At 41.8% G+C, this 27,299-nt stretch overlaps 1 protein-coding gene across 1 annotated transcript in view; it reads left to right on the top strand.

Moving 5' to 3' along the window:
• The first annotated feature begins 23,021 nt into the window (after positions 1–23,021).
• Positions 23,022–27,299, top strand: part of NEIL3 (nei like DNA glycosylase 3) — a 23,998-nt gene continuing 19,720 nt past the window's right edge. Inside the window, exons 1-2 of the mRNA XM_044430849.1 lie at positions 23,022–23,163; positions 25,305–25,312. Coding sequence (XP_044286784.1) covers positions 23,022–23,163; positions 25,305–25,312 — 150 coding nt within the window. The remainder of the gene's footprint in view (positions 23,164–25,304; positions 25,313–27,299) is intronic.

Below are 27,299 nucleotides of genomic sequence, written 5' to 3' on the forward strand. Positions count from 1 at the left end.
TCCTTGAACACCCTCACCGATGGGGCCTCAACCACCTCCCATGGAAGCCCATTCCATACCCTCTGGGTCCTAACTGTCAGGAAGTACTTCCTGGTATCCAAATTGAACCTTGGTTCCCTTCAAACTGCAATATGCTGTTCTCGCCACTCCATCCCTTTTGGCCTTGGCTCCACTTCTTTGCCTTCAGCTGCACCTACTGCAGTGTGGTCTGCAAGGCTGAATTCAGCCCTGGTGCTGAGAGATGGTCTACATCCCTACTCTGCTCCATCCAAACGGCTGAGGATGGACCTGTCTCAGCAAGCTGGGAAATGCCCACAGAAGCTGAACCCTGCCCCTGCCTCGACCTAAGCAAAATCACACCAGCAGAGACTTGAGGGCTTTTTACTGTTCTGTTAAATACATCACTGTGCTTGCTTGAGGGTGTTCATAGCACCATCGCAAGTGATGAGGTGAGCAGATTAGTAGAGCACCATGGCAATACCGGGTACCATGGCCACTTGCTGCAAAGAGCTGCAAGCCAAGGGCCAGAGTTATTGAGAATGACTGACTTATCTATGCATTGCTGCTGTCAAAAGTTATTTCCATGAAATTCTGAATAATGTGGAAATTATATGGTATATGTCAAAGCCTGCCTTGTGCTCTTTAATCATCTTCCTGCACATCTCTAGCAGGACATTTTCTGCCAACAGAATTATTTGCTAAATTAAAGAATCCCTGACAATGCAACAGTAAATGTCTGTGTACCCAGTTTCTTTCATTCAATAATTGTCGCTATATATTATACCATTTATTGCTTCGATGGACTGCTACACTTGTAATGACTGATTAAGGCTTCTTCACAATGGTAATTTCCTTTTTTAAAAAATGTGGCTTAATTACCCATTTAAATATTTTATTTGATATTGCAGCAAATCGTTAATATTTCACAAAAAGATTTTGAAGGAAATACAATAAAGCAGAGATGGCGTGATTCAAAGAGTGGTACAGCTGCTGTATGGGAACTCATTCACTTTATATCCTTAGAAACACATACATTAGATGCTCTTAGTCCAGTTACCTAACAAAAACACTGAAAATTCCTTAGCTGCATCTTCTTTATTTTAACCTCCTGCAGAATATTAAATATATAAATGGGCAGCAGCATTATGTTTGATTCTGGGCAAATAATAGGTCTGCAAAACTTGTCAAATCACATGCTAATTATAGTGAACTCTCCAGCTGGTTCACACATTCATGACTGCGGAAGTCCTGTACATATGACATAATCTATAAAAGATGAGGGCATGCAATTCAGGCCTTATTTATCCATGAAAAGGAAGGTTCTTCCATTGTTTCTGAAAACGTATTAAGATGCTGGGAAGCTATCTTGTTGCATGTATTTATCCAATTAACAACTATGAAATCTCAGTGGGTTCAATTTAAGTACTATTATATTAATCAAGTTGTGGATATGACTGATTTGAAAATGGTTCTAAATCTATTGGCAGTGGTTAACATGCCAATTTCCCTACTAATGAAAGAAATCCTTTCTACCTCTGGTTTAAGAGTGATTTTACAGGATACATGTAGGAGTTAGAATGGCAGAACTTGTAGACAATGTGTTGGTATGGAAAATAACTTCACAAAATTTTCACAAATGGGTTTTGTTTCCAATATTTTAGAATAATAGCAAATATAGTGGTTATAGCAGGTTCTCTGCTGGGGTGGGCAACTTCAGATGGGCCAAGAGCCAATTTCCAGGTCCCAGACCTTTCTGCAGCCTGCATCCAATGCTCCACCATCAAATTCAGTGGTAAGGTTGCAACTGCCCCAGCAGTTTGCCATTAAAGTCTCAGGCATTAAAATTTTAGCAAAGTCTTCCTAAAGCTCAGCACCAAACCACCCAGTTTTTGCAGCCACTGCTACAGAGTCACTGAATTCTCGTACGTAGCAGGAGTCACGGAAAAGGACAGTGGGCAGCCCTATGAATTTTTCCCATTATTTAAAAGCACTTATTATTTCCCTAATGTTATATTAATACCTGTTTATGGCATTTTAAATCAAATAAAAGTGTATGGTTTTTCCATATCTTTCTATAATTTGAATCAATTACTTTAATGATTCTAGTATCTTCTCATGTTTTGAATGTACAGTAAGATTAAATAATGAAGTAAGAATTCAGATAAAAATGCATATGAATGTACATTCCTGTGGCCTATATGTTGCCTCTTACTATTTAGTACAGTAGAGGATATGTCTGTTGCTTCACTTTTGCTAATATAAAGATCTTACCGATGGTTTCTACCCTATGGAAACCACTGCCAATAAAGGCCCACCACTTCCTAACTCATATAAGCTGCAAGGCCACTGTTGAGCTCTGAGAATGTCCTGTTTTAGAAATTCACAATTCAGTCCTGTGCACATCTATTTAGGGGAAAAATCCATGGAATAAATGGGTAAAGGCTTCCTTAAAGACTTAAGTTTATCTAGCTCCATGCTGTATCTTATTGTAGAGTGGGATGCCTAAAAGGTGAAGTAGGGAGGAGAGTTGAGTAAAATAAATAGATGGACAGATTCACTGAAACTTTCTTCCCAAAGTGAAGACCCTGGAAGCTATTTTCCAAAAATCCACAAATTGTAGGATAAACAGATAGTCAAATACATAATCTGAGAAGAAAGCAGAATAATTAATCTTTTTTGTAGAAGTCAAGGTTAACAGCTCCAACAATTCATGACTACCCAGGTATAACCAACCTTCCTTCCTTCCTTCCATTCTTTCTTCATCTGCTTTCTGCACCCACCCATAAAATGGTGCCCAAGGCAACTAACAGTAATAAAACCAAGATTAAAATTCAATTAGTTGACAGAGCAATCCTATGGATTTCAGACACCAATAATGGACCATAGGAATTTTTCATATTCCCAGATCTGAAGTCAGAAAAGAGCAGCCATTGGAAAAGAAACCAACTGCATCTCCACAGCCCTTAGAATGACCTTGAAGAGGTCATTTAGGCAGCACAGACTGGCAGAGGAGGACACTGGTTCCACCAAGATATGATGCGTCTTGGCAGTGCCTCAACCTCCTTTCATCCCCTTCCAAAGTGCCACAGATATGCAAATTTGCCTGAAAGGAGGAGCAAGAGCTGACTTTATCCCCCATGATCATCCAATTTTGCATAGGATGCCTGTAACTCTAAGTTAGGATGGTTATGAGCAGCCCCTCTGGACTCCACCTAAAACAATCATAAAATCAAACAAGTAAACAGCAATAAATGAAAACAACACTCAGTGCAGTAGCACTCTCTTCAGCAACAGAGCAGCCTACCTATCAAATGCCTGCTTGAATATCAACATATCTGCCTGCTAGAAGAAGAAGAGCAGAGGAAAAGATTTGTTAGCTCTTCCGTACACTCTCAAATAATACCAGTTCAAAAAGACTAGCACAATGCTGTTTTTCAAGCACCAGAACACATAAACAATTCCAGAGATGTTCCTATCAGGAACACTGGATCACCACTGTTGGCCTGCTGTTATTGATGAACGGAGGCATAAGTTCTGATCCTTTATAGGCGCTATTACCAGCAGAGGTAAAATACCAGAGGGAAAGTACTGAGTTTTAAAACTTTCAGCCTTGGACCATTATAATAGTGACAGAATGATCTTTGTTGGGCCACTGAAGACAGATATAAAGAACTGAACAGGCATTAACTACAGGTTGTAAAGGTCCTTTTCATTAGGTCCTATGTAATAATGACACTTATAAAAGGAAAATAGCACAGATAATGTATTTCCACTGAAGACATTTACATGGAAGCTTTCCTCATTATTAATGTTTAAATACAGGTCAGGCAGTATCGATTCAAATGCGCACCCATAATTCCCCACATAAAAATAAAATTGTGCCAAATTTCTCCCTCTCTCCTTGCTGGTCTCTTGGCTTGAGTTCTAAGATCATTCACGACAGCAATGCTGTTCCCCTTTAAGATGTTCTCTGCCTGCCATGTCTCAAGTGGAATACTCATTTGTAAACAAAATGGTGATTCATTATTGAAGCTGAAGGGCATAGTTTTACCTGGATGTGAATTTATCATTTTTTAATGCCTCACAGCTTGATGCCTGAAAATCTCATCAAGCACTCTGAAAGCTTCCTTGACACAGATTGATGACCCAAACAATTAACTTAATAAAGGAATCAGCAAGCGTAGGCTGGCACTGAGCACAGGAAGCCAAGGGCCAAGGCGATCCCTAAAGCAAGCCCAATGAAATTAAAAGAGTTCCATGAGGGATCAGTCTATTTATTTGCATCTGTAGAGTGGGATAGATTAAGAATCTTTTCTTGTTCATTTACCATGGTATTTTCAGGAAATGTTTGACCTCAATGAATAGATTTTGGAGGAAAACAGCAGATTAATTCACGTGCTATGATACAGCAGAATTTCAAATGACAGATGGCATGCTTTCAGTCTGGAGAGGGGTTAGGTGGGTGGTATTTTTAACCAAACTCTGCTCATTTGCACCTTGAAACAGAATCACTTGGTAGGCTGCATAATTTTGTATTCTGGAGGACCCAGAAGATGGAGTAGGGAATCTGAAATCTTGACAGCTTTGTCACTGCCCCCTGCAGGAACTATTAGAAATAAACTAAGAGGTAAGGCTAAAAGAAAAGTTTCCAATTATAACATCACCTTCAACATCCTTCTTTGTCCCAAGAACATCTTCAGATGCATGCTTTATAATAAGCCCATCTAGCTCAGGATTACTCATAGAGGTTCTCCGGGGTTCTGACCCAGCCCTTGGTGCAGAATATAAGGACTGAGCTTGGGACATCCTGCATGTAGAGCACCAGGGCCCCTCTCAGGCATTACAGCTCTTCCTGTGTTTCTTGTGCACAATCCAGTGGACTCTACATGCACTCCCAGTTGAAAAGGCAGGCAGAGATGAGCTAGTAAACCGATGTGACTCCAAGAACACAATGTGTAGGATTCATGGTGAAAGGCATTCTCCTGTTGAATGTACTCAGATTTCTGATCAGTTCATCAAATTAAGTGATTAACCCAGTATTCAATCAGGCAGAACATCTGAAGCATTTTTCTTTTTTAAACAAAACAGAAGATGGTGTTTGGCAGCATCTTAGAAGAGGCATCCCCTTTCCATACCCACACAGGCGGGGAGTGCCTATTCTTAGACAGAGCCTTCTAAAGTGAATCTAACTTTCCCCAACCTGGTTGCCTCTGAATGGGTTGAATATCAACTCCCATCTTCCCCAGACAGCACAGCCATAGGTGCGCATGTTGGAAATTATAACTGAACCAAAAAATAATCAGTTAAACATGGAAAGGTCCCATTTTTTGCCCAATTTTCCCACTGTTTTGGCAACTTTCATCTCAGCTTGCACTTTTGGGTTCTATGAAATGCCTAAGTACTTTTCTCCTTGAGCTTTCCAGGCTGGAAGTTTGATGACCAAGACAGTGATCTGACTGCAACAAAGGGAATGACAAATCCTTCACTGCCAATGTAGTACAGAATGCCCTTCTCTGTTGATGCTCCTTTGACTACCCTTGCTTTGAAATCAGCACAGTAGGATACAACTGGGATTATAGGTTCTAAAATGTGCTGTTATGTAAATGAATGGGGACCTCTGCATAGCAGCCATCTATCATGTCTATTAGTGTAGGTCAGGCGATGCATCTAAAGACAACTATTTTTTTTGAACAAAGAGTTTATACATGGGCAAGGCTTAAGATTGCTTTATTATAAAGGTTCCTATCTTCCCCAGAATGGTAAATGTTTCATTTGGAGATGGATTGCAGACATTTACCAGCGCAACCCTGTATGTTCTGCAGTGTGTGTGTTGGTGCACACTGTTGGTAAAAGTCATAGTGATGGGCTCTCAGAAGATGCACTCTGGATAGCACCAATCAGGGTGTGGAGAAGTGGCTCAGCTTTCTTATAATACAGTTCAGGTTCAGAATGTGAGAAAAACAGGGAAGAAGAGGAAGAGGAGCTGGCAGGTGACTATGCAAAGACAAGGTTAATGAGCAAGATGAGTTAGGCAGCAACAGAGAACCAAAGCAAACCATTTTGTACACAGGGAGGCAGTGCGGAACAAAGTGGAGTGGGGGAAGTGAAGAGGCACCAAGCTAAAGAGGTGGGCCAATTACATAATGTCAGGTGTTCTGCTCTTTGGCCCACAAGCAGTGTGAACCACCCTACGATTAAGACTCCAGGAAAAGGAAGGGAGGAAGGGACTGGAATCAGTTCTGCACATGGCCAGAAGCTACTGCCACAGATCAGCAGGATCATTACTTGATTTATGTAGCTTGTGGACAGTTTAATAGAAAACACTCTGCAACATAGCAAAACTTGCTATGCTTCAATAACAGGCTGTATTTTATAAGTTTTTTGCTTTGATCTGCTGAAAAAGAAAAGGTGGGGAGAAATGTGCTCACAGCATTGTAATGTGCTGTCTAGATAGAATGCAGGGAGCAAGACATGGCAGAAGCATGCATTGGATACACATAGCTTCAGAGGCTTACATGCATCAAGGGAGGGGGAATTGGATTGTGCCATAAAGCATTTTGAAGCATTACATCATCCTAACAATAAACAGGGCTTAAAAAGTCTCTTCAGACATGTCAGCAACACCTTGTATGAATAGATGGACTTTCAAGAGGCTCACCACCATTTCTGCCTCTCAGATCACAGATGGGAACGTGCCTCAGGGCACGGTTTGCACCACTAAGAAGGTCCACTGAAGTAACACTATATGGTGACCTACCATTAGCTGTGGAATGACCAGTGAGGAAGATCTTAAGGGAAGATGGCCAGTTAGGTAGCCTGGACTAGGGCTGTTGCATGTCAGCAGCAAAACACCAAACTTGGTTTGGTAGTGAATAGGCAGCCAGTGCCATTCTTTTAACACAAATAGAATATGTATCCATGCAGGTTCTCCACTGAGTTTACAAGGTACTTCACTAAGCTGCACTAATTGCGGCTTCCAAACCAGACACACAGGCAGCCCCATGTAGATTGCATTGTTGTTGTTAGTTGCGAAGTCGTGTCCGACCCATCGCGATCCCATGGACAACCTTCCTCCAGGCCTTCCTGTCTTCCACCATCCCCAGGAGTCCACTTAAGCTCACACCAACTGCCTCAGTGACTCCATCTAGCCACCTCATCCTCTGCCGTCCCCCTCTTCTTTTGCCATCTATTGTTCCCAGCATTAGGCTCTTCTCCAGGGAGTCCTTCCTTCTCATTAGGTGGCCAAAGTATTTGAGTTTCATCTTCAGGATCTGGCCTTCTAAAGAGCAGTCAGGGTTGATCTCTAAAACTGACTGGTTTGATCTGCTTGCAGTCCAAGGGACTCGCAGGAGTCTTCTCCAGCACCGCAATTCAAAGGTCTCAGTTCTTTGGCACTCAGCCTTCCTTATGGTCCAGCTTTCACAGCCATACATTGCAACTGGGAAAACCATAGCCTTGACTATACGCACTTTTGTTGGCAGGGTGATGTCTCTGCTTTTTAGTATGCTGTCTAGATTTGCCATAGCTTTCCTCCCAAGGAGCAAGTGTCTTTTAATTTCTTGGCTGCAGTCCCCATCTGCATTGATCTTGGAGCCCAGGAAAATAAAATTTGTCACTACCTCCATTTCTTCCCCATCTATTTGCCAGGAAGTGAGAGGACTGGATGCCATGATCTTAGTTTTCTTAATGTTGAGTTTCAACCAACGTTTGCATTCTCCTCCTTCACCCGCATCAAGAGGCTCTTTAGTTCCTCTTCACTTTCTGCCATTAGAGTGGTATCATCTGCATATCTGAGGTTGTTGATGTTTCTCCCGGCAATCTTAATTCCAGCTTGTGATTCATCTAGCACAGCCTTTCACATGATGTGCTCTGCATAAGGCAACAATATGTATCCTTGCCGTATTCCTTTCCCAGTTTTGAACCAGTAAGTTGTTCCATGTCCAGTTCAAACTGTTGCTTCTTGATTCACATACAGGTTTCTCAAGAGACAAATAAGATGATCTGATACTCCCATCTCTTTAAGAACTTGCCACAATTTGCTGTGATCCATACAATCAAAGACAATGCATAGCACACCGCAAAAGGTATCATCTGCATATCTGAGGTTGTTAATATTTCTCCCAGCAATCTTAACTCCAACTGTAGATTGTATTACAGTAGTCTAATTGGGAGGTAGATATTTATATGATGTCTTGTATATTGCTATGTAATATATAAATGATGCTTCAGAGCTCAGTCTATCATTATTATACAAACAGGCAGTTACTGTTTTGGGAAAGTGAGAATCAAAGTGAAGCAATGTAAAATGTTTGTACTTTCATAGAGCTTTCAGGAAAGAAAACACAGTTAGTGCAATAAAACTTGCCATCTTATTGATGGTACTCGGGAGAGATGCTTCAACAGATGTTTCCCTGAGTAAATATATACTTTGCCTAGTCTGATTACACTGATCTTGAGAATTCCTGATTTGATTTGACACTTAACAATTCTTCAGCAGTCTCATTAAACACACACGCAACTCTTAAAACACATGTGCTCTGAATTTTTCCTTACTGTTGAGGTAAGACCAATGTCCCTTATGATGAAGCTGTTTCATAGTATCCTTGTGTTCACAAAATTGAATTTTAATTAAAAAGGATGCCAGCAACTCTGCAGCTGCCTGATAGATACAACCCACATGTTCCTGTCATGATGAAAGCCACTTTTGCTGAAGTGGCTGGGCACTACGATAAATCATTTCTCATGTTCTCACTTGCTATGCTTCATGATAAATGGTTTTTACACTTACTACCTAAAAGGATGTTTGATAGCCATTCATAACTGCTTTTAGTACTTAAAAATGAGATATTCTTACTAGATGGATATCTTTGTACCAAGGTTAACAGATCTGGTGGACGCTTTCAAGACTAAGAAGTTCTCAAAATTTGAAGCAACACGAAGCAACAGCAGCTGTAAGGCTTTGTAAGATGTGTTTGATATACACCCTTTCTCCACACTGTAATAATTTCTAAATATCCAAAAACACTTGTACATAGGCCCAGTCTTAATAAACTTGGTCCAACACATCATGGTTTGTTGCATGACAAGCTCTGTGACCCTGTGCATCATATCTCAACTTTCACATACATTAATTCAATATTTCTTGGTTTGTTAAATCATAGTTTCGGTAATGTTTAACCTGGGAAAATGCAGTTCAAGTGATCTCTATATATTGAGATACCAAACCAAGGTTTGATACAGGAAACACTCAAACCATGGCTACTCAGTTTGAATGTCATGGAATACAGTGGTATAACAAAGCAGTGAGTTCAGAAACAAGGAAGAAGAAGGGACATGTGTGGGTACATGGTGTATTCCTGCTTGTTGGAGCAGGACTGCTCCATCTAAACTCGATCATACAGTCAATCATGTTTGAAATAGAAAAGCAAGTATCATGTATGAACCATTCATGCATTACCATGGATATCTGGTCATGCAGTTCTTGCTGAAAGATTATTAAAATTGTATGAAAAATACAGTTTAATGTTTTGCAGTGATTACACAGCTAATGTAGATTCAATGTATGATTCTGGGAAAGTGATAGTAAGCCAGTGACAGGTACGGGCAGCTTATTCAGCAAGGCAGCATTTTTTTTCTTTGCCATTGTATATGGAAGCTTTTGTTTACAGATAGGAGAGCTGAACAGCTTGGTATTTCAGAAGACCACATTAGCCTGGAAGTTTGAAGGATTATATTATGAATCCATGTGTAAGGATAGAATAATATCCATGTAGATGCATGCAGGATATCAACTGGTAACTACATATTTATTGATTTGATTTGCACCCTGCCTATCCACCAAATAAATAATTAAAAAATAAAGGGCCCCAAGGTGGCTCTGATAATATAATATAAACTCAGACATTGTAGACTATAGTAATAATAAAAAATGTATTTGGTTTAATCTATAAACAGGTCATCTTCTTTTCCCCTAAATATTTATTCATATGTCTGATGGAACCCTCCTCTGTTGAAATTTTTCCAGATTTAAACATTGAAGTTGGTCTTTACAGGTGCAATCCTATGGCCTCCTAATATTATCTGGAAGGTCACAGGATTATTCTGAGTCCCGGCTGGATTATTCTGAGTCCCAGGGGGGAAAAAAAGGGCTGGGTTGAGGGGTGGTGAGAGGAGATGGCTGGGGAAGAGGGCTCATCATTTCTGGCATTATCCCAGTGATTTTTTAACACTACCACAACCTCCTTCCTTCCCACTCCCCATGGCTGTTTCGATAAGATACTTGTGGAAGGTACAGCGCAGTATGTCCCATGTCGGGGCTGGAACAGAGAATCACTAGAGTCCACCAGCTGAAGTTGTAAGCACTGCCCCCATAAACTTACCCTGGCCTTGCCTGCCATAGGTGCCAGAGAAACACCATGCTGGTTTATTTCTGAGTTTGCAGATGTGGCCTTGGAAAGGTCTATAAGGGGAGTGTTGTGGGCTGGGAGGAGAGGAGAGAAGGCAGGCCAGATTGCAAAGAATCCTATGGCCTCTCTGAACCCAGCCGTTGCCCTGCAGTGGACTTCCTTTAGACAGGCTCAGGGGCTCATCTAAAGGAAAAACAAAACAGAAGGAACACAGAGGGGTGGGCATTGCTTTGCCTTGTGGCTGCTCGCAGAACAGTGGATTCTTGGAATTCTCTGAGCCAGGAGGCTTCCAGATAACCCATAGGATCACACCCTTAGTGACAGTAAAACCCATTATTTGGATGAGAAGAAAGAAAAGCATAATCAAGTGGAAGTTAAGGGAGGGGCAAAACAGTTGGAGGTTCTTGTGGAACACCATGACAGCCTGATTCTTACGCAATCAGACTAACTGACATGATGTTCCACAAGTATCTCCAACAGTGAGAACCAGTGCGGTACAGTGGTTATAGTGCTGGACTGAGAGTCTCAAGACCCCAGTTCCAGGCCTCACTTGGCCATGAATTCCATTAGATGACTTCAGACCATCGCTGACTCTCAGCCTAACCTACCTCCCAGGGTTGTTGTGAGGATAAAATGGCAAGGAGGAAGATCATGGGAGCTGCCTGGGGTTCTTTGCAAGAGAGAAAAGGTGTTATATAAATACACCGTAATAATACATAATGACAAATGTGCATTAATGATCTGAGAACCAGAACGTTGGAAATTTTGTATTGTTTTCCCTACATTTTCTGGAATTTCAGATGCCATGGCTAGAGATTTCATTAAGTCTATTTATAAGACATTAGTGGAAAGGACAACTAGAACTAGAGAGGGTTCCAGCTGGCAAAATTAGAAATAATTTTGGATAGAAAGATAATAGGCAGAAATAGATGGTACAATACAGTATATCTTTAATACCATACCTTGAAGTGTATCCAGAATTGTATTTTCATCCTGCATGTGTGCATATGATGGAATGTTATACTTGACAGACAGCACCAAAACCTGCTTTTCCCAATGGCCTACAACATACAACATTTATAAAGATTACTTTGCCTCTGCTCTTCCTATAAATCACTAGATGCCACCTTGTCTTAACATGCCTTACCTGCACAAATTGCTGGCATCATTAACTCACTTTATATTATGCCATTCCTCTTGCTGCCCAGCCTGTCACCTCTCCGCTTGTTCCCAGCCTCCCCCTTCTTGACAGATGCACTTGCTACAAAACCTCTATCACATTTCCACCTCTCCCTGCTTTTCAGAGCGTATTCACAGTCTCTGCTATAACACAAACCTCCTCCCGAGGGCGCTGCTGCATCGTCTTGCGCTTGTGTTCAAAACAAAAGCCTCAGCAGGCTTCGGAGCCCGATATAAGAGAACTGTAATATTGCTCACTGCACAGACACTCTTGAACATTAACTCACTCTGGAGGATGTGGATTTTGTACTTTTATTCGCAGAGACCATTTGTTACTCTGAGCAAAATATAGACATTGCACATTAAAACTGCAATATACCAGATCTCTGCATCTAGGTGATGAATTTTTTTCCCCTGCTGAGATTTTTTTCCCTTTTTGTATTAAACCTCTCACATTATCAGTCAGAGTGTATATGAGAGACTCATCTTCCATATATTCATGAGCAGGAAGCAGTCAGGAAGCTTTGTGTCCCATCTTGAAGACTGCATGAGTCTGAATTTCAGAGCTGCCAAATATGTCCTACTCCAGTCGAGACAAATGAGGGTGGGGAGTGTGGTGGAGTTAAAATAAAAATCCCCACATACTTCAGGGGGCAGGCCCGATTTATTTCTACTGCAGGGCTCCCAACACTGCCTGTGCTTAATAAACAAAAATATGTTGATAAACGCCTGCTTTTGCACCATTGTGTAGCTAATTAAGGATGAAATCCTAGGTAGACTTACCAGGGAGTAATGCCCATGCCTACCAGTGAGAATTGCTGGATATATTTCTGAATAAGGATGCAAAGGGAAGGAATGCGGGGGCAATAAACAGGGTTAGCTTTTGATAATGTCGTCTGATGTTTTCTCTGCTAAAGGAGTGGAAAAACACAAAACGATTACTAATCTTGTTTGATGTTTTCACTGCCAAAGGATTTGGAGAGCACAAGCCTATTCAATCTGAAAAGATGTATGGAAGGAAGGAAAGCAGGCAGGCGGGCAGGCAGGGAGAGAGGGAGGGAGGATTATTTAACACCTACACTGCATGGTATGTTTGTTCCAGTCACAAGATTGTGTGTGTGTGTGTGTGTGTGTGTGTCAGCCACAGAATCTCATGAATGAAATCTCATCTGCTCCTGCGCACATGAATCTTCCCTACCCACATTTCCTCCCCACTCATCTGCCAGAGGAACAGTTCTGAGTGTGTCTCCATTCCTTCCAGCGGAGTAAAAAGAGAAGCCCAAACACAGTGGACATCCATTTGTGTCAAGTGCAGATGCCATACTGGATCAAGGTGCAAACATTTTTCTTGTTGGCAAACATATTACCCAATTTTAAATGAAATGACACTGACAATATTTCAAAAGGTCTGATGGTAAAATGACAACATATGCAACCCCCTCACCCTGAGAGTCTAAATTTGCAAGCTCACTATTTTATGTTCATGTTATAATCTGTCCAGGAACTTCACCTTGCTAATACTTCTCTGAAGCATATACCAATTTAATGAACGTGCTGTCTAATCACTCTTTCAGAACATTGATGGAAATGTTAAATAAGACCATCACTAATACTGCTTTCTCTGGAACATCACCAGACATCTTTTTGCAACTCAATTTATCACTGCTCTTTGCTTGAAAATTACTTGGAAGGTACTGTTGATACACAACAAGCCAACTCACCTGCTCAGCTGTATTCACTACAGCAAGTACATTACACCAATTATTTAAAAACTTCATGGACTTATTTGTCTCTGGCTACAATTTTAGGATCTTCAGAATTTTGACAGTGAATGATAGATCACTTTGAGGGCTTATCCTATCCATTTAATCAGTTCTGTGCAGGGTTTTTTTGTTTTTGTTTTTTTGGCAGAGTGCCAGGCGTAACAAGCAATCTGTTGAGTGGCCACCGAAGAAAAAAGACATGAAATGCGTAATCGCTAAACACAAAGCCTGTGTCTTCTCCAAAAGATCCCTTAAAAAGATATTTCACTGTAATGTGAAATATAGAACTTGACAGAATTAACAATCATGTAAAACCAGATTAGTTCAATACTAAGATATGATATGATGCTAAGATCTTAGAGATGCCTCGTCAGAAAAAAAGCCCCATGGAGTTCCATTGGACTTGCTTCTAGGTAAGGCTGTATAGGATTGCAAATTGCAACTTTAGGAAGTTCACAGAAGAAAAGCCTCCAGAACAATGTGGAGTGGAACCCAAAAGGAAGACTGAATGGAAAATTTTTCTTCCATGCATTTCCTTAGGTTGTTCATAGTTCCATCCAGATGCGATTTCAAGTGATCTTCCTCTGCCAGGCCTCCCAGAACAGCCTTGGACAAGAGTTTGGAAAGTATAAATGGCTGCAGGCAGAGAGAGGGAATGGGAAACTATCCTTTCATTAACCTCCTTCATTTATTTTAAGGTTCAACCCACAGAAATTATGCTTTGCAAACAAAAGAATAAACAAATCCCAGTCTGTGTTGATTAAGGAAGCAGTGTATTGAATAATTATATAAGAAAAACAGCAATCTGTCAATAAACAAATATTATTGCAATTGTACTTCCAAGGAATAGTTTCATAACAAGTTTCAATTGTTAACAGCTAAAATTCTTTGTTCCCTTTAAAATACATGACTTTTATTCAGTGAATATGAGGTTTCTCTTCTTTTATGTCAGTCAATATTTGTTTATTTATTAGATTTATGTGCCACAACAATAGGCCATATCTAGCCTCTCTGTGTGGCTCACAATATAAAAGAACACACCTTCCTAAAACCAATAACATTACAACAACATATCCAAAACACATCAACCATACAATCCAAATACAAAGACAAAATATCAAATTAAAATGTAATATATACATTAAGAAAAACAATTTAAACTAAAATCAACTAAGACCAACATAGGGTCAGTTTCAAAACCAGATTGCCCTTAGAATCCATGGCCAAAATAACTGGAGAAAAGCTGGGTCTTCACCTGGTGCAAAAACACTAACAGCATTGGTGCACCTCTCTCATTAGCCTATTTAAGAGGTGGGGGACAACTGCCGAGAAGGCCCTTCTTCTAGGCAGCACCCCCTCACTTCCATAGGAAATGGCTCCCTAAGAAAGGCTCCTTAGGCATTTATAATTTCAAATTATGTGAAATTTGAATTACAACTTTAAATAAGCTTCCACCAGGCTGCCAAGCACTCAGAGGCTTGCACTCACCCTATTCTGGGCAGGAGCAGTAGCAGAGACCTCTTTGTTCACCAGCTCTGCATTTTCTCTGGATGGGATTTTTTGCTTACCTAGAGAAACCATTTGGAGGTCTCAGGAAAACCTGGGTAGCTGGGAGATTTCAGGAAAACTCACATCCCAGCCTCTCCAGCCTCCTCCCCTTTCTGCCCCAGGAATTCACCCTCCTTCTCCTATCCTAGGCCTCTGTTCGACCTTGGAATCAGAGGGAGCTAGAGCTCCATCCCCTAAACCACGGTTCAAGCACCTTCTCTCACTTCAGGGAAGGCAAAAGATCCTATGACTTCTTCAGTGTTGGTTTACAATCATTACAATGCAATTGTGCCTTAAGAGCTTTGCTTTTACTTCTCCCATTTTACATCTTCTATTCCTGTGTGAAGCATACACATGGGAGAAGGGGCAGCTCACATTGGAAGCTGACTGAAAAAATAGTTGTTTTTTGAAGAGTTGAATAGTTGAAGAGAGCAGGTCTCATGAATTTAGCACTGAATCAGGACAACACCTATTGCTATGTCCCATCAATTCCTCTTTGACTTATGGTGACCCTATGAGGAAAGTCCTCCAGAAAGTCCTGTCCCTGACAGCCCCACTCAGTTCTTCCAAGTTCAAGGCTGTGGCTTTCCTTATGGAGTCAATCCACATTTAGTCTTCTTTTTCTTCTGCCTTTGACTTTTCCTCACATGATTGTCTTCTCCACTGATTCTTTCCTTCTCATGATCTGCCCAAAGTATGACAGCCTCAGTTTAGTCATTTCTGCTTCTAGGGAAAGCTCTGACTTGATAAGATCTGGGACCCACTTGTTTGCCTTTCTGTTGGTCCAGGGTATTGGCAAACCTCTCCGCCAACACAATATTTTGAATGCATTAATTCACTCTCTGTCAGCTTTCTTCACTATACAGCCTTCACACACAACCAGAAGACCCTATGATGAAACTTATTAAAACAACAATTAAGACCATGGTTTTTTGTTTTGTTGACATCTGGAAGCAGTTCCAGCTTTGGTAGATTCTGAAGACCCAATAAATGAACTGACTTCCCTGTTTTGCTCCTATTGATAGTAAGGACACTGAACAGTGCTGGGGAAGTTTTTGCTGCTATATGCTGGTGAAAATGGGAAAAAAATAACTAGAGAAATAATTCACTTTCCAAGTCCCTCAGATAGTGGCTTGGTATGATGACAGATATTTTAAAGAAATTACTGATAGGAGAGCATTCAGACTTTTTATGGATGCAACAGCTGGGTTGGGATATGTCCGGAACAGTTACTTTTGATTACAGACAGAACGGCTGAGCCTTTGAAGCTTCATTATCAATAATGTAGCTTTGATTCTTGGCTTCTTCCAAGATCATTCAGACCCTTTGTCAAGCCAAGCCTGTGAATACCAATAATTAAAACTCCAGTGTGTTAGTTCTTTTAAAATGATGCCTGTTTATAATGATCACCCATCACATTCACAGATGCTTAAAATGCTCAATTTTCCAAAGTGATTAACAGTGCACAGCAGCCTTTCCCAATGTGGTGTCCTCCAGATGTGCTGGACTGCGACTCCCAGGGGACAACATCTGGACAACACTAAGTGTACTGTACTCTTTCATTTAGTCAAGCATCTATCATTCTGGCACACTTGCTAGAAAAATGAATGAGTTCCTTCTTCCTCACCACCAGGAAGTGGGGTGGGCGATGAAACTGATGGCTGCTTCACTGGTGACATTTAGCTACCACTTAACTTCTGCGTTCTGTAAACACAGCAGTACAATCAGCCTCGTAGCTTGTGAACCAGCGAGAACAGCTGGTTTCCATAGACATTTTCCCCCACCAGAGTAAAAACTTTACTCTGCATTTAGGTTTATCCAAATAGGTAGGTTTAGCAATGCACGCATAACAGCAATTGCAGGAAAGAGAGTTGAAACTGATGGAGTGTCTCCTGACAGAAACAAGTATCACATTATTCAGAACCATGTGCATGGGACAACAAGACAATTACACAACATAGTTTCCACCGAACCCTGCCATAAATAGAAGACAGATAAAGAGACCTGCACCCACCAATACATAGCAAGTTCAATTAAATTTTCCTTCCCTTAGACATACAGACTGTGACCTCAATTTCAGGCTGCCCTACAACCTTATCACACTATGTCTCTTCATCTTTAGTGACCACATTTCATTCCTCAGTTCTGCTACATGCATGTCCTTTTCCTGAAACCATCTTTTCCTGAGAAACTTATCCAACTCAAAAGGCTTTGCTCCTCTTTCTCAACACATACATGGTAACCTTCCCACCAGGCCTAGTTCACTAGGAAAAAAAAAAGCCTGAACTTCTTTTACTTGTACACCATCATGCAGGAAAAATTGGATGTTTGAAGAGAGCCTGTCTTCCTAGGCTCTTAGATTTACTTGGAGTAAAATGGTCACAGTAAGATTCACTTCCAAATAAAGAAAATATGTAAATAACTGGAGTCTTGCAGCCTTTCAACCCTCCTCAATATGTTCTTGTCTTGACTAAACACTCAGTGGACACAGATAAATGATAAACAGGGTTTTTATTACTATCAACACGTGGAAATGTAACTTTCTGATAGCAAAGGAAAGCTGCTTATTTAGATTTCCATTTGCTACAATAAATACAACATACATACAATATACACTATCTTATGGAATGAAACCTTCTTACTCAGAAGTTTCCAAACTTCCTATGCCCTGCCTACTGAACTGAAGAGCAACACGGGCAAACTTCTCTGTCCTCTGGTGATTTTCACTAGTTTTTTTTCATCCTGTGAGGGTGTTTTGGTGGGGAAGAGAAGGAGGTCAGAGAAGGCTCAGAATAGCTCATCACCTGGCCTCTCCAGTCTCCTCTCTCCCTTGCCTACCTGAAGGCCCTTTCTCTTCTCCTCCTGCGTTCCAAAGTTGGAGAAGCAGCCTCTCCATGCCAGTTGTGAGTGGACAAGCCCTGGGTTTGGATCACTGACTCTTTGCCAGGGTGAAGCACTGTCTCTGATCTCAGAGGTTTTTACTGATGCATCCTATGGTCCCTAGGATGCTCACCACAGGACTGCAATCTTAGAGATGGAACCAAGCCAGAGCTACATACAGTGGGTGTCACCCTAACCACACCACAAGTTCTATAACCACAAGTGTTATAGAAAAACACTTTCTATGGACATGAAGCATATAATAGAACTGTTCGTTTTTCTTTAAGATTCATTCACAGACATTAATCTAATAGGATGTGATGGAAATTCAGTGGAAATGCAGAAATAGTGGATTATTTCCTAGGATATAGAAGATATGCTCCTAAAGGGTCTGACTCCAAGACCTTCCAGAGGGAAATATTAAAAGTGTCTGACAACAACGGATACCAGATCTCTTTAGATCTGAGAACAATGGATTGAACTTATATATATGGCATTGTTGATGGCCCCAAAGTATCAATAACACAGTCTGAAACTTGGCCTAAGAAGATGGTACCAGGCATTACCCCTTTTATCACAAAAGCCATTCAACAGCACAATCCTATGGCTGATACAATGCATCTAGAAGGCTATTGGTTTTTTAGAGTCCCAGCTCCAGAAATTTGCTTTGATGTCACTGATGGGATTCTTTGCTTAGAGTAGACACACGCACAGCCCATCAGCGAGCATAATTTCAGAAAAGGAGTGGAGCTGAAGTCCTGGGGACAGGGAGCGGGGAGCAATGCTGTCACAATACAAGGTGTTCTGGAGTCCCACACTTCCTTCGTCCTGCTTCAAAGTGCCACACTCAGGTGGCCAAATCAGCCAAGTGCTTTGCAGGCTGGGACGAGGTCAGAGTTCTTTGCCTTTGCTCGCTGCTGCCCATCATCTGAACTGGAAGGGTTGCGGAATCCTGACTGAACACTAGCCTGAACCATCACATTTATTCAAGCGATTTCCTGTGTCCAAGAGAGTCATGTGACAATGATTAAAAGTAAACAATTTTTATAAAACTATTATGTCGTATCCTTAACAAAAAGCTTATTTTTCTATTATATAGAGAAAGCTTCAGCTACAGGAAGTATAGAAGTGAAATTAAATGAATATTATTATTGATGATGATGATATCTTTCAGCAAATACTGATGGCTAAAAGCCAACATAGTGCTTCATAAATATACTTAAGCATGTTATGTGTGTATCATCAGATGAATGTTTAGAAGACAGACTTGCAATGTTTAAAGTCAGCCAGTTTGTTTCAAACACACATACACACAAAAAAGATGGTTAAAACTAATTTGAGATTTGATAAGTCATTGAAAAAATGATTTCCTTATCTCCCACTTTTTCAGCTTTTCTCCTTGATTGTACTACTGGCCTCTGACTGTCTAATGCCTTATTCATTCCTCATTTTCTGGGCTGATCACTAGTTTGTGAAGATAATTAGGGACCCCTGCTATTCCATCAGAGACTTGGATCTCGAGGCTAATTAAAATGAAGTGCCGCATATATGCAAGCAGCTGATAAAGGCTTGCAACGGGGCACCTGGAATCCTGGCATTTGGAAAGCAGGAGAAAGGCAAAGAAAATGCATCTCTTAGCAGCAGAAAAACCATCACTTACTGGAGATTTCCATAGCTAGTACCAGACAGGTAGTTCTCAGTCTATGCAATCATTTCTCTTGTATGGTATGAGTAGAATTGCAATTAACCCTTCAAGCAGTTTTAAAGGTTCCATTTTTAAAATTATTTTTGTACATCCTGGTATATTCCATCTGCAGCAGTGAGTGTATCATACCTGCTATGGGTGGGAAAGGCAAAGCTATGAACGCATTCACTGTAACCTTTACTGTGAACTGAGCTTTATCAGCTGTTTATTTTCAATCCTAATTAGTGCTAAAATGTTTCTCTATAATTCTGTTCAAAAAACCTCCAAATACCTCTAAAGAAAAAAGACTTCCATATGCAATAGCATATTTTTCAAGATGCTGAATAGGTAACCATAGCAGAGCTCAAGAAAAAAAGAGTTTTCTGCATTTGAAAACATTTCTCCATTATAGCACAGTAGGAGAAAAATGATCCATCACCTCATCAAGAATGGGCCTTGTAGTTCAACGTATCTGGAAGGCACTGTGTTGGGAAGACTGGTAGATTCTAATAACAAATTTAGTTATTTGAATGCCTATCAATTTGGAAGCAAAACGGAGCCTTCCCAAAATAGGGTTGTAGTTTCCATATACTCAGAGTATTCCCTAGATACACAGAAGGTGTGTTTTTGTCAATAAGAAGTAATATCATAGTCAAGCAAATCCCAAAGCAACTGAGGCCTAACAAGGACCTCTGTAGAATATTTTTGCTTCAGCTGAAAGATAAAAGAAAATGGAGGAGGCAGAACCCAGAACAGTATCCTGGGTTAAGCTTTTATTGTATCCACAACATCTCACAACCTTTAGCTCAGACCGTCCATAAATAAAACATCATGGAATGGACGGAAGGAAACTGAGATGCTGGCAGAAATCCGAACTTCCCACTACTCCTTTTTCTCTCTTCCTAGGCATATTCACCACCAAGAGAGGCACCAAAGGACAATTCTTCTCACACTGGGTGCCAAGAGGGAGCTTGTCCTTCTGATTCCCAGCTCCAAGATCACAGGATCTCCTATGGGCTGCTAAACAAGGACCATTCATGGCTGAGATGGGATCTGATCTCCTGCATCATAACTGACGTTCTACCTTTTATGAAATACACAGGCTTGCAAGCCAAGACTGCAAACATAAATGGTCCGATAAATAGGCATCTTCTAAATCATTTTGCCTTTCTTTGAAACAATACTGTAATCTATCCAACAATCTATCTAACAACAGAGGAAACATTAGTCTAGAAATAACTTGTAATATATTCGCTTGCAGGTGACCCCTCCACCTACGCCAAGTATCTCATTCCTTTTGCTTCTTCAGTTCTGCCTGCTGTTCTTTGCTTTGCCACAGGGCACTGAGCTTTTTCTCTTCAACCATGCTCTTTAGATCAAAAACAGTAAAACATTTGATGACCATTTTACATCACATAGAAATTGCACCAGTTTGGATAGGCATTCTCTTGATCCAAGGAACACTGAAGTGATGGCAAAATAAGGCTGTAAAGCTTCCCAAGACTGTAATTGGCAGGGTGAAATAACAGAACAATGAAAGACGTGTGCGTCTTAAAAGAAGATTTTTTAGCTTAGCCAAAGTCATCAACACTGTTTTCAGGCACACCGGCTGAAACACCCACTCTCGTCTTCTCCAATGCAGAAAAAGAAACATACCAGTTGGGAGTATACTGATAAACACAGAGCAGGCCACTGGGTACCTTGCTTCTGCCCTAGAATACTCTACCAGCCGATGTAATTTGTCCAGCAGCAACTCCAATGAAGTATATGTCAATGCAACTATGTGGAAATCCACTGATTCAGGCATACAGGCATTTGCCACTGTAGTCGTAGGCAGGAGGCAGAGCGAGGCAGATGATATTGGGTGACATGAAAGGGCAGCAAATTGTTACTTATTTAATTAGATATTATTGTATTTCTACTGCTAGGGATGGGAAGAGGTCCTTATGGAATTCTCTGCCTCATGTAACAGAATAATTGAATGGCTTCGGAAACTATGAAGGGGAGGGGGGCGGAATGACACTCTTTGGGTGCACATTCACTGGGAGATAACTAGGGGATAATGTTTAAGTATTTGCACAGCATTCCCCTATAGCACAAGCATGCACCAAATATGATCTCTATATATGCAGGGAATTTACCATTTTATTTCATTATGGAAACAGGTAATGCACTATGCTCAGTTCATTTTAACTGGAAAACCTAAATTTCAGGAATGCAGATTTCTGTAAGTCTACATGGAAGTAAGTCTGTGCTCAGTGGGTGCACTGCTTTGCAACTCTCAGCACTGTGACCTTTTAATTTTTATTCTGAAAAACCCACTGAAAGTGCCGTATCCAGAGAAAACCAAAAGCTCTGTTGCTATTCCAGTGGCTACTTATACCCTTGGAAGGGGAGGTTTTTTCCCACTCTGTGCCAGAGAGACGTGCAGGTGGTAGAATCTAGAATTTCCATGGAGCATATTCTGATGGGAATGAGAGGAGGTGTTGTCTTTAATACTCTGTTAAAAAAAAAGATCTAAAGAAATCCATGTAATGTGAACAAACTTGGAAAAAGTGCTATCAAATATCCAAGCTCCACAGATGCTTCCATATACAGCATCTCTTCCTTAAATCCGTTCCAAATCACTTCTGGCCTTTACATTTTCAAAGAGAGGGCAGGGGGTTTCCATCTGTGTCAAGCCCAGCCTCAGGCAGCTTGCTCATTCCCCTACCCGATCTTCAATATGGGGCAGAAACATCTATTTCTCTGTCCACAAACCCACACTACCGCCTATTCCAGCTTTTGCTTAACAGATAGCTTGATGAAGAGTGTTGATGAAATCAAAAGCTTACCCACTTCTTTGCCTTTCAATAAGGTTAACCCAATCCTGTTGCTTTGGTATTGGATAGGCCTTACTTATGTGATAATTCAGATCCCTCCCTTTTTCCAAAGACCTACATGGTCATCCCCCTCCATCACCACTGCACCCCTGTGAGGTAGGTCAGGCTGAGCGCTATGTGGGTAGCAGCCTTTGCCCCCTTCTCAGCCCACCTGCCTGAGCTCCCAAAGAGGCGTAAGATGTTGCAGCCGACCTCTAACCAAATCTAACTGCACTTGAAAATCGGTCCACAAGGGTTCAATCCTGTGCATCTTTCGACAGAAAAAGTCCTAAAGCTTCCAGCATTCTACAGCCAGGCAATTTATTATTAGTATTAAAAAGAAAAGAAGAGCTGGAACGCTACGACATTGATATATGATTATTTCTTCATCCCATATGCGCAGAAACAAAGGTCATTCTTTAGAAATGAAGGGCAAGTCGAAGCAACGCGCTCAGCCGAAGGCAGCCTCTGGGACCGCACCAGCTCCAGCCCTCGCCCCACGCGCCCAACCTCCAGCTGGAGAGACGCCAGTGCAAACCACGGCGGCCGGAGGCGGAAGCGCTAGCGAGGCTTGGGCGGAGCAGCAGGGAATCGGGAGGCGCGAAATTTGAACGAAGCCTTCGAGTCTCCGTCCTGGCCGGCGCTGTGCTGCCGCTGCCGCTGCCGCCTGGGCGCCGTGCGCTCTTGTTTCCCCGCAGCGATGGTGGAAGGTCCAGGCTGCGCGCTGAATGGCGAGAAGATCCGTGCCCGCGTGGCCCGCGGCCAGGTGGTGCGCGGCGTGCGGGGAACTGCGCTGCAGGCGCGCTTTGGCTCGGCTGGCGCCTCTTTCTCGCACACGGTCAGTAGCTGCTGCTGCCGGTTCAGGGACAATCGTATGCTGCGTGATTCCAGCAATAAGACCGGTGTAACAGCCGCGCAAGGGAAAGGGGAGGGAGGTGCAGTGTGGTGCCGTGGCCTGCAGCTGGGAGAGCACACAACCTCCCTGGGTAACTGGTTGCATTGCAGTATTGCCCTAACACTCAGGAGGTTCTTCCTGACATTCAGCCGGAATCTGGCTTCCTGTGGTCTGAGCCCATAAGTCTGGCTCCTGCATCCCTGAAAAGAGATCCTGGCCTTCCTCTGTGTGACAATCTTTCAAGTATTTGAAGAGTGTTATCATATCTCCCTTGAAACTTCCCTTCTCAAGGGAACATGCCCAATTCTTTCACTCTATCTTCTTTGTCTCCTGTCCCAAATCATCCTTGTTGTCCTCCTGTAAACCCCTTCCAGTTTGCATCTGTCTTAAACCATCGTGCCGGATTAGGCCTAACTGGTGCTGAGGATGCTTCACATGATAAGGAAGCAATTGTCCTGTTAACACAGCCCTAACATTTGCCCTTTTAGCAGCCTCATCACACAGTTGACTCATGTTCAGCTTGTGATCTAGAGCAATTCCAGGAGCCTTCTCACTTGCAGTATTGTTGATCCAAGAATCCTGTAAAGATGCATTTGGTTTCTTTTTCCTAGGTGCAGAAGTTGGTATTTGTTTCTACTAAATGTCCTTCTGTTGTTTTTAGCTTAGTGCTACAACTTATCAAGATGGTTAGGGATAATGCACAAGAGGTGCAAGGGGAAAGGTTGTGGACTGCATGAGCAATGGACTTATTCACTTGCACATCTTGATATTTCTTTGGGTGCAGCGATGGCAGAGTACCCAGAGAGAATGAAGCTGCTGGCAGGCTCAGTGCCTCTCCTGTTCTCCACTGTGGGCTTGAAGTGTGGCTTGGTAGAAGTTGGAGCAGTGCCTTCTTGGCTTGCTCTGTTGTGCAGACCGCCAATTCTTACATGGCATCGCTCAGAATGCTGTCATAGGTGAATAATTGGATGCAGCAAAGCTGTTCCTTGCATACGCCTACTTTTGTGCATGAGCAGAACACATGAGCCCAATAGAGCTCGACCCATCCAGACCTGCTCATGGCAGCAGCAGGTGAAGTTCAGGGAAGTTTCAGCCATCATTCTGCAGTGCCAGATGTTACTGTGCAGTGAAAAAGATTTTCCGGCTGAATCCAAAGGCTGCTGAGAAGAATGGCAGGGCAGTAACAAAGACTATAGCAGCTGTCCTCAACTTGGTGCCCTCTAGAAGTTTCGGGTAACAACTTGCACGCTTGACCTTGGTCATGCTGTCTGAGGCTGAGCTGAAGTCCAAAAATGTGGAGGGCACTGGGCTGGAGAAGGCCTAGAGTACCTATTGGGCCTTTCCAGTATGTTCCTCAGGCATACTGTTTTTTCAGTAGCGAGAAGCAAAGAGTTAGTAGCATGCCCACTATTCAGGCTGCTTGAAGCTCCCTTCAGGCATTATCCACATGAAGGGTGTTCTTTGTGCTTGCCACCCAGCTGGTTTCCCTTCTTTTGTCATGTATGTCCCTGACCTCATCTCCTGAGCATCCATTCACTGGCATGAGCAACTGCAGGGAAGAAAATGACACAGAAGAACCTGCTTCCATGCAATTAGGATCCCTGTGTGATTGTGACGACAAAAACAGCGCTGTGTAGCCAATACCATTATTAACACCAATACCCAAGACTGCTCTTCAACTGCTCTTGCAAATGCCCACATCTTTGTCTTAGGGCTGATTTTGCACTGAATTTGTTTATGAATGTTATTGCCATGAGCTGCTTTACAGACTGTAAAGTGGAAAAGTGGCATATGAATACTTAAATTCTCATTTTAAAAATTCCACGGAGTCGTTTCAATGATGCTTGCATTGCAAGCATGGTCCCAGTGGAGGCCTTAATTCAGTTTGCATCTGACAGGTTGTATTCAGTTGCAATATTGTGCAGGTCACATCAAAGATTTACACCATCTGTTCTGATGCAATTGGCCCTCTTCCGAAAGCTTAAGCGTATGCAGGGTTACTCAGCTGATAAATACTCCTTTGTTGCAAAAGTACTTCACATGCTGGAATTGCAAAAGACATGACTGATTGACATGAGGTTGGTATAGCTGACACAGTCATCTCATCCTCAGTAATCATGAGTTTTGACTGTTGGAGAAATTTCTGGCAGCTGTTTTGTGTGTGTATTTTTTTCCTGAACAAAATACTTAAAAAGAAATAACCAGCAATCTATAATATATTCCTGCCATTAACATAATAAATCAACCATAACGAGTCTGATTAATTTGAAGAGTTGGTAGAGCTCAGGCAAACATCTAACACATGTAAGAAATAATGAGGAAAGTGTCCTCGAGTCACTTTGCCTAATTAGAAAGATGGCAAATTTTAAAATATAATTTATTATAAGGAAGGCTGTTGTACAATATCCACCATAGAGCAGCTGTCATTAGGAGAAAATACAGTATGGAGAAAAATCATATAAAGAAATTGGCTCACAGAAAAAAGTAATGTTTATTGGGTGCATGAGCATGTTTGTTTACTTAAAAATGTACTAACGAGGCGGGTTTTTGGTGTAAATGCGCAGGACAAGGGGATATATTTTTTCCTTGCTTCCCATGTACACAGCATGCAATTTCTCTGCAAGTTTTGATCACTTGTGTTGCCAGCATAAAATTACTCTGTTGGGGCTTGTAGAGCTTTATAGGGGAAAAGATGTTGGAATATAAATGAGCAGCTTGGGTTAATGAGCTGTGAAGATCCAAGGCTGCTTTCCTGATTGGTGGGGTGGATGTTCAAATTCTTTCTCCCAGCCCCCACCCATCTTTGTTCAAGTACAAGCAAGGAAAAGTCATTAGAGGCAATGTAATTCTCAAAGTGCTCCGGAGCTGAGTTATGTTGCATTCAGTATTTCCAGCTAAAGAATGCAGGGAGGGCTCTGAGGTTTTGCTTGTCCACTTGTATGGTAAGTCATGTTTAAGCCATCAGACTTAAATCTCTACCAGTGCTGCTACCATTAAATCAAGGGTAGAGAATCTCTTTCAACCCCTGGGAGAATTCCATTTTGGACAAGTTTGTTGGGGGCACATTACAAGAGAGAGCAGGGCCAAAGGCAAAAGAAGTGGTGGCAAAACCACCCCAAATATGTGTGTATTTTTGCTTAAGTCTCCTAGAAGAATAAGTCTTAGAAGAATTATTTCCGCTTGTTAGAAAACTGCTGCAGGAAAATTGCTCCAAGCAATCTTGGGTTGCCCTGTCTGTGGTGTTGCTATCTTTCTACAGACAAACGTATTATAAAGCCTTGCAACAAAACCCAAGGCAAGGGGTTGAGGCTTGGTGTTGAGTTTAACTTGGATGTTATTTTTCTGCACAAATAACAGATCCAACAATCTGAAATGACGGTGATGGTGCAGTTTCCCTTGTGCTGAAGCACACTCATAATGACAGGTTTCAAACAATATAACCTCCATGGGAGTGTTGAATATGGATTGAGTGTGGGTTATTTCTAAATTGTTGGGTTATTGTGCTTTCTGAATTCATTTGTTCTAACAATCCCTGGCTTGTCAACAACCCAGTGCTTAATTTATATAATTTTAATATACGGTGCAACACCTGAAGCTCTCTGAGTTGCCATGACTGGAGGTAACTTAACATGCTTTCCCAACAGATGATCACAAACCTTAGCTGGTTCTGTGGTTTTCTGTCCTCCACCCCACTCTCACCATGCATCCCAGCAAAACCGCCCTGAGAAAAATCCTTTTCACTGATGTACTGCACCCTATCTGCCTCAGTTGCCTCTTCATCATTATCCGCTGTAGTTTTGAGGCAGGTTCTGTCTCTTCCTCCTCCTGATTATACCTCCATCTCTTTACTACTTCCTAGTCATTCCAGCCTCCAACATTAGAATAAACACTTTGCTGGGATTCCCTGCTTCTCCCTACATGCATTTATTCACTTTTCTCTGTTTTAGAAAGTAAACAAGGTGATGGACACAGTGTTCAGCCTGTAGGAACAAAGCAAGTGTTAACATGTATATATTGCTCAGATGCCGGAAGTAGTAGAGATGGGTTGCCTGGACAGGCTGCTTCAGTAGCGTGGCTGTGAAA

Source organism: Varanus komodoensis, unplaced genomic scaffold (assembly GCF_004798865.1).
Source record: "Varanus komodoensis strain SLA01 unplaced genomic scaffold, ASM479886v1 scaffold21, whole genome shotgun sequence".
In the NCBI taxonomy this organism is placed as follows: domain Eukaryota; kingdom Metazoa; phylum Chordata; class Lepidosauria; order Squamata; family Varanidae; genus Varanus; species Varanus komodoensis.